The following is an 8,313-nucleotide window of genomic DNA, read 5'->3' as shown; positions in this document are numbered from 1 at the left end:
GCTTTTGAGTTTTGGTGTTGGTGAAGAATGTTGGATACACCGTGGACTGCCAGAAGAATGAAAAAAATCTGTCTTGAAAGAAATGCAGCCAGAATGTTCTTTAGAAGGATGGATGGCAGGCTTTCACCCACACTCTTTGGACATGTTATCAGGAAGGACCAGTACCTTCACAAAGACACTAAGCTTGGTAAAATAAAGGGCCAGGGAAAAAAAAGGAAGCCCCTCAATGAGATGGATTGACACAGTGGCTGTGTCAATGGGCTCAAAGATAGTAATGATCCTAAGGATGGAGTAGGAACGGCACTGTTTCCTTGTGTTATGCACCGGGTGAGTTGGAATGGACTCCACTGTACCTTACAACAACCCACCCACCAAAATCCAAGGCTGTTGAGTCCGTTGTGACTCGTATTAACCCTATAGACAGAGTAGAACTGCTCTATAGAGTTTCTAAGGCTTGATCTTTATGGAAGTAGACTGCCCTATCTTTTTCTCTCGGAACAGATTGTAGGTTGGAATCACCAACCTTTTGGTTAGCAGCCGAGCACCTTAGCCGCTGCACCACCAGGGCACCATCCTAACAACACCAACTAATGTAATAGCCAATAACGGTTTCTGCTGAGGTTTCGGTTTGTGTATCTCTGAATACCAGTGAGATATAGCATCTTTCCACGTTTGCTAACTAGTTTTTCATTGTTCGTTTATTTGGGACGCGTTTTATACTGTTTTGAACTTAGGGTGGAGTTCAGTCTGTCCTACTGAAAGACAGGCCAGATGAAACCCAGGAATATCTCATTCTTACAAACTTTGACTCCGCCCCTGTTTTTATTTATTTATTTTTCCTTCCCCGAGAGAGCCCTTTGTGTGTGTCAACAGAGAAAGAGATGTCAGCCTGCAAAGTAGGAGGAACTCTGTATCGCCCCACACATGTGTATTATGTACACATTCTGTTTGATTTCAGTGTTTATGAGAGAGATCCTGAATCCTAACCTGGCTAGAGTACAGGCTGCTGTCGCCGGTCTTTCTGCATTCAGGGCCTTCCTCACTCGGCCTTCGATTGGTTCGCCTGATTCCGCAGGAGCCGCCGCGACGCGGGCTTGCTTAGCACGGTTGATGCGAGTGATGAGTGGCTGCTTCTGCCTTTCCGTCCCCCCACCTTTTTTTTTCTTTCCTTTTTTTTTTTTTTTTTTTAAAGCCATAGCTATGGTTACCACGTCTCTCTCCGCCTCCCTTCACTTACAAAGAAGACCACTGTTCATTGGCTGCCTGTCACCAAGGCGGTTAGCCATTGGTCACTGGGGAGGCCCGGGCGCTCCCCCCTCTCCTGTCTCCCGGGTCTCTCGAGGAGCCCTGGAAGGAGGCTCCGCTGGTGCTGCCGGGCCAGGGGCTGCCGAGATCGAGCTGCGGCAATCATAAGCGGGTCATGTCGGCCGCCCAGGGCTGGGACAGGAACCGCCGGAGGGGCGGAGGCGCCGCAGGAGGCGGCAGCGGAGGTAGCGGGGCCGGCGGGGGCAGTGGGGGCAGCGGGGGTCGGGGAACCGGCCAGCTCAACCGCTTCGTGCAACTCTCCGGGCGGCCGCACCTGCCAGGTGAGTCGTGAGCCATGGTCCTGACAGTTTGCGGGCGCGACGAGAAGGCGCCTGCTACTCTTTCTTTTCTCCCTGGCTTTTCTTTTCCTTGGGAGGAAGAAAGGCAGGCCCCACGCGTAGCAGAGGGACTGGGGGCTAGAAAAAAGGGTGTCTTTAAGGTCAGGGAAGAAACTGGAGCAGCACGAAGAAAAGTATTTTTGTACTGTTGAAAACTGCTGAGAGCTGTGTTTCTTTTTAAAAGGAGAGGCCACTGTCTCAGTGACATTCCCAAATGTTTCGCTTACTCTGTTCCCAGTCTCCTCCCCTTCCGCAGTTTGATCTTGGAAAAGAAAGACATTGGCGCCTAACTATGGGGAAGGATTTCCAAAAGGGCTTTAAATGGAGGGGAGAGGAAAGGAGAGTATTCCAAAAAGTGATTTTGGAAAAATCACCCCGAGTGTGTGAGTTAGGCATTCCGAAACGGAAGAAAGGAGGAGAAAGTGGATTGTTGGTAGGGGTGGGCGGGGGACACAGAACCCAGAGGATTAAGAAAACTAGTTGAATTATTAATATTTTGGAATGTCCAGAGACAGAATGGATGGTAGTGTCTGGATTTTAAGGGGGAGAAGACGAAGATCAAGAATGATGTACTTAGTGACAAAACTATGCAGTGTCTACGATATAGACGCGACTGATTGAGAATTGGAAACATGTACCCAATGCAACTGTTCCATGTTTTGGCCTCAAATTCCCAATCCTTCAGTTCAGATGCCTTAAAAAACAAAATGAAGTCAATAAATATGTGTAAACAGTTACAAAGTAGCACCGTTGTAAGGGAATTTTCAGCGAAGCACGAGGAAAGTGGAGAATTGAATACTGAACAGTAAATATTGAGTGGTGCGAGCTAGTTTTGACACGAAGAGAACTACTAGGGATGGTTCATTAATCGTTCACCATGTTTTCTTGTGAAGAATGTTGAAGTTGATGACACTAGTGATTATTTGCTTAGCTAATGAATTTTGAGAACATGATGGTTTTTGAATGTGGTTACTGCTGTGCTGTGTGTACTTCTAAGAATTCAAAAATGATTATTTGATGACTCTGAAGGTAACAAAGGGAATTTTGCATATTCAGTGAGACATCCGCTAATTTTTTGATAAGTTGATTGATTTGTACTGCAAATGTACACTAACCCATTTTTATATGCAGCATTAAAATAAAAATTGAGGCAGTTATATATTATGAAATGTACATAACATACCAGGCATTGGGACTGAAACTATAGCCTCTGACTGGGCATTGGAGAATTGCTAATATGTGATCTGCAACATGAAAAAGAGGTGTGATACTTTTTCTCACTGTACATTAATAACAAAAACTTAGATTTTTGTGTATTGATGGTTTAGAAGATAAACTTCTTAGCGAGAATGTTCACCAGTTTGCCCTCTACTGCATTCTTTGGGTGTTTGATCTTAGATGACTTATGATGGCTTCAAGTAGGCATTCCTAGGCTCCAAGAACCTGATTGATGTACTTCCTTACTGCCACCACCTGATGGCAGTGGAAGCCATGATTTTGGACTTGAGGCTTAGGTGTGGAGCTATTTCTGCATTTTATTTTCTTTGCACACAAGGCTGAGAACAGTCATTTGTCCCAGGGTGAAGATAACCATGTCCAGACTGTGAAAATTTGGGAAGTGGGTTCATTATTCTTTTCTTTCTGCTTTCTTTTCCCTTTGACTGGTACTTCATTCCTCCTTCCCCAAGAAGGCATTCTCTGTCTTTTCCCCATTCCCAAAATTAGGAAATCTCACTAGCGTATATTTTAAATTATTTCACGTCAGTTTTTCATCCTCCTAGATATTGCAATTTAAGTCACCTTTATCTCTCTTTGATTGGTAAGTTTTGTTATGAGAGATTTAAAAATATTTTAGGTGATATGAAGGAATAGGAAGAGCTAGATCTGTTTTATGGTTGAGCCTGAAGGTAAAAAAACCTTTGTTTTTCTTTTTAAGTATATTGGAACTGACTTTCTCTCTCTTTTGAAGTCTAATCTTATTTTCCATCCTACCAAAACTTCGAGATATTAGGGATCTCTGCCCTAAAAAAGGAGCTCTGGTAGCACAGTGCCTAAGGCATTTAACAGCTAACCAGAAGGCTGGTGGTTCAAACCCAGCAGCCACTTCACAGAAAAAGATGGGGCAATCTACTTCCGTAAAGATGTACTGCCTTGGAAACCCAGTGAGGGTCACTATGAGTCGGAATTGACTCAACGGCAGTGAGGTTTTTTTTGTTTTTTCTCTTCAGTTAGTCCCCAGTGAAACAAAAAAACTACGTAGTCCTCCTGGAGCATTCTCTGTTTGGTGATAGCCTCTTTATCCATCCAGTTCTGTGGACCTGAAGGTTGGGCATCCTGCTTACATTGTCCTCCCCCTTGCTTTCAGATACGATCAGGCACCAAGGCCTGTTGATTTGACATCTGCCATAATTCCAGTCCATGCTGCCAGCACCCTTCACGTTGGTCTCCTACAGCAGCTCCCTCCGCAGTCACCTGCTTCTGTTCTTGCCCTCCAGTTTTTTAAATAGATCAAAACATGTGCCATTTTAAATGTACAATTCAATGACATTTGTTACCATCACCACTATGCATTTTCCACTGTTTTTCATCCCCCTAAATACAAACTCAGTATCCCTTAAGCAATAACATCCTATTTCCCCTTCCCTCACCCCCTGGTAACCACTAAAAAACTTTGTATGCATTTGTATATTCTGAGTATTTCATATAAATATCATTAATAAGATACTTGTACTTTTTTGTGTGTGATTTAATTCACCTTGGTTAATGTTTTCAAAGTTTATTCATGTCATGGCCTATCTTAGAACTTCCCTTCTCTTTATGGCTGGCTAATATTCCATAGTATGGATATATACCTTGTCACGTTTCTCCATCCATCTGTTGATGAGCGCTTGGGTTGTTTCCAGCTTTTGGCTATTGTGGATACTGCTGCAGTGAGCATTTGTTTGTACTTATTTAAGTCCCTCCTTTCAAGTCTTCTGGGTGTTTACACCTAGGTGTGGAATTGCTGGGTGTGGTAACTGTTTTACTTTTTTGAGGAACCACCAAACTGTTTTCCATGAAACCGCACCATTTACATTTCCAAAAGCAGTGGATGAGAATTCCATTATCTCTGCAGCTTTGCCACCACTTGTTATTTTGTGTTTTCTGATATTAGCTATCTTGGTGGGTGTGAAGCGATATGTCATTGTGGTTTTGCATTTCTCTAATGACTAATAACACTGAGCATCTTTTCATGTGCTTATTGGTCATTTGCGTACTTTCTTTAGAGAAATTTCTGTTCAAGTCCTTTGCCTATTTTTAGAAATTTGGTGGTTTGTCTTTTTGTTGTTGAGTTTTTGGGGTTCTTTATGTATTCTGGATATTAAACCCTTATGAGATCCATGATTATCAAATATCTTCTCCTGTCCCCTGATTTTTACAGGACGCTCATCTTTTGCAAGTGTAAATCTATTCTCAAAGCTGTTTATAACTCTTTGCCAGTTTTTCATTGCTCTTAGGATAAGGCAGAAATCCTTAACATGATGGGAGCTCTGGTAGCATAGTGCCTAAGGCACTTGACTGCTAACCAGAAGGCTGGCGGTTCAAACCCACTAGCCACTCCTCGGAAGGTAGGTTGGGCAATCTACTTCCCTAGTGATACCTCCTCGGAAACCCAAGGAGGGGTCACTATGAGTCAGTCAGGTCCGACTCGAAGGCACATAACAACAGCAAAAGCACTGCATGATCTGGCCTCTTTCTAACTTTCAACTAACCCCACATCATGCTTTCTCGCTCTTTGCTCTTTGCTGTTTTTCACTTCCTTCTTTCCTTCCTGTATATCATAAAGGAGTCCCAGTGGCACAGTGATTAAGCTTGGCTGCTAATTGAAAGGTGTGATTCTAACCCACCAGCTACTCTGGGGGAGAAAGATGTGGCAGTCTCCTTCCATAGATTGCAGCCCTGGAAACCCTCTGGGACGGTTCTTCTCTGTTCTGTAGGGTTGCTGTAAGTCGGAATTGATGGCAGTGAGTTTGTGTTACAGATTGCCACAGGGCCATTGCACATGCTATCCCATCATCCAGGAACCGTCCCACCCCTCATTCTGTTTGCTTATTTTAACTTATGTTGCACTGAATCTCTGCTCACACACACTTTTTCCCCTGCAGGGAAGCTTTCCCTGCCCTTTCTGACGTGGTCTCTTTTCCCTACACACACTTGTAGCACCTCGTGGTTCTCCTTGGGGACTGTTAACATTTGTGTGATTCCTTGATACACATGATTTTATACTCCTTACACATACATGCACAATTCTAATTAATACATTGGCATTATGTGTAAGCAGTTAGTCTCTAGTGAATTTGATTAATTAGTGTGGTTCATTCCCTTGACCCCACTGACCCTAGACAAATGGATAAAATCAGGTTCTTAAAATGTAAAGTAGTGAACTAGACCCTCCATCCACGGTGACAGCATAGATATTTTTTAAAACCTTATTGGAGCAGCTTCTTGTCTTTCTGCTGTTTCCTAAAATAGAATCGTGATTATGTGTTTGCCCCATAAGCCAAAAATTTCACAGCTTCGAAGTCCTGGATTTCTACTCAGTCTCCAAGTCTCCATAAAACCAGTAAAAAACGGGGAGCAGGGCTTTCTGTGGAGGAGGGATGCAGAGGTGGAACCCAGAGGCAGGGGTCAATGGAACCCAATCAATGTTGTCACGTACCTGTGTGAGTTTGATTAAATACCGTGTATTTACTAGGAGAATTGTTAAACAGTGTTGCTAACATAGGAACTGGAAAACTGACAAAGGGGAGGAAAAATTACAACAGTTGGTGAAACGGGGTAAAAATAATACTGATGCCTCTTAACTTAAAAATTTATAATAAGTAATATTTGCACATACTATAAAATTGAAATGGTACAAAAGACTCCAGGTTATTGGCTCCCTTCCCCAGAAATGTGGGGGGGGGGGGGAGAGAGAGAGAAAGAGAAAAAGGGAGAGGGAGTGTGTGTGTGTGTATGTGTGTGTAGAGAAAGGGAGAAAGGGGATAGAGTGAGAGATTGACTGTGGCATTTCTTTGTTTGGATGAAAAAACCAAAACCATACTCACTGCCTTTGAGTCGATCTGACTCACAGAGACTGCTCCTTGGGTTTCCAAGGCATTATCATTACGGAAATAGATTGCCCAGTCTTCCTTCCGAGGAGTGGCTCGTGGGTTTGAACTGCCAGCTTTCTGGTTAGCAGTCAAATGCGTTAGGCACCACGCTACCAGAGCTCCCTTTGTTTGGATGGCTGTTTTAAATATTTAGTTTAATTGCTAATACAAATAATAATATAAATAATATAATAATAATATCCCTGTACATATGTAATTTTACACACCAGTGAGTCTAGCTTTAGGAAAATTCCTGAAAGTAACAATTGCTGCCTCAGAAGATATGTCCTATTTAAATTTTGATCAATACTGTCAAACTGCTCTCCATAGAGATTGTATGGGTTTATGTTCCATGCTGTCGGTGTTAAGAGTGTTGGCTTCACATACCCTTGGTAGCAGAGTGAGCTTTCAACCTCTTTTTTTAAGTTGCCAATTTGATAGGTATATTTTTTCTAGTTATGAAGGATTAAGCATCTGTTCAGTAGGTATAAGAGCCATACTTATTTCCTTTATTTATAGTATTTGTTTATATTTTTTTCATTTTTTGATTGGGATATTTCTTATTGTTTGTAGGAGTTCTGTATGTTTTCAGGAAATTAGTTTTTAGTCTTTGACATGTCTTGCATATGTTTTCCATGGTTTGTCATTTGTAGTTTTGACTTCATATATGGTGCATTTTTTTTCAGCAGAAATTAGAAAAAAAAAATGTATGAAGTTGAATTTATCAGTCTTATGACTTACAAGTTTTCTGTCAAAGGCCTCCCCTATTTCAATATTATTTTTAACTAAAATAAAAATTCTGTGTTTTCTTCTGGCATTTTAAACATTTTAAGTTCATGGATCTATCCATACACGTTATAAGTTGAATCAAGTGGTGAGGTAGGACTCCAACTTTCCTTTTCTTCCAGGTGACCCAGTTGTCTCAGTACCCTTTATTAAGTGCACAGTCCATCTTTCCCCTACTGATTTGAAGTGTCTTCTACAGATGTGCTAATGTAACTATAATTGGAGGTTATTACTGGACTTTTATTCTGTTTTATTGATCTGCTCACCTATGCATACCTATTGACCGTATTCTTTGATTGTAGCCCTCCCCTATTCCACTTCCCAGAGTTTCCTTGGATATTCTTGCTTGTTTATTTTCTCACAGAACTTACACCAGTTGCATTGAATTGACTCCAACTTATGGGGACTCCACGTGTGTCAGACTAGAACTGGGCTCCATAGGGCTTTCAATGGCTGGATTTTTGGAAGTGTCTTGCTAAGCCTTTCTTTAGAGGAACTTCTGCGTGGACTTGACCTTCTGGTTAGCAGCTAACACAATTAACCATTTGCCCCACCCAAGGACTCTTCCATAAAACTGAGAATTAGCTTATTAGGTCTCCCTGCCCCTCTCCTGTTGGTACTGCATTATATTTAGTGATTGATTTGGAGATGACTGACATACTTTTGAGGTTCACTATTCAAGAACAGGGCATCTATTCATTTCTTGTCTTCACATCTTCTCTTAGATCCCTCAGTACCATTTTATTTTATTT

The 8,313-nt window shown here is 42.0% G+C and overlaps 1 protein-coding gene across 1 annotated transcript in view; it reads left to right on the top strand.

The window, feature by feature from the left end:
- The first annotated feature begins 1,420 nt into the window (after positions 1–1,420).
- Positions 1,421–8,313, top strand: part of KLHDC10 (kelch domain containing 10) — a 94,456-nt gene continuing 87,563 nt past the window's right edge. Inside the window, exon 1 of the mRNA XM_007955398.2 lies at positions 1,421–1,586. Coding sequence (XP_007953589.1) covers positions 1,421–1,586 — 166 coding nt within the window. The remainder of the gene's footprint in view (positions 1,587–8,313) is intronic.

Source organism: Orycteropus afer, unplaced genomic scaffold (assembly GCF_000298275.1).
Source record: "Orycteropus afer afer isolate SDZICR_OR568_19922 unplaced genomic scaffold, OryAfe1.0 scaffold00501, whole genome shotgun sequence".
Classification (NCBI taxonomy): Eukaryota; Metazoa; Chordata; class Mammalia; order Tubulidentata; family Orycteropodidae; genus Orycteropus; species Orycteropus afer.
Note: the sequence above shows the minus strand (reverse complement) of the source record. Positions and strands in the feature narration are given on the sequence as shown.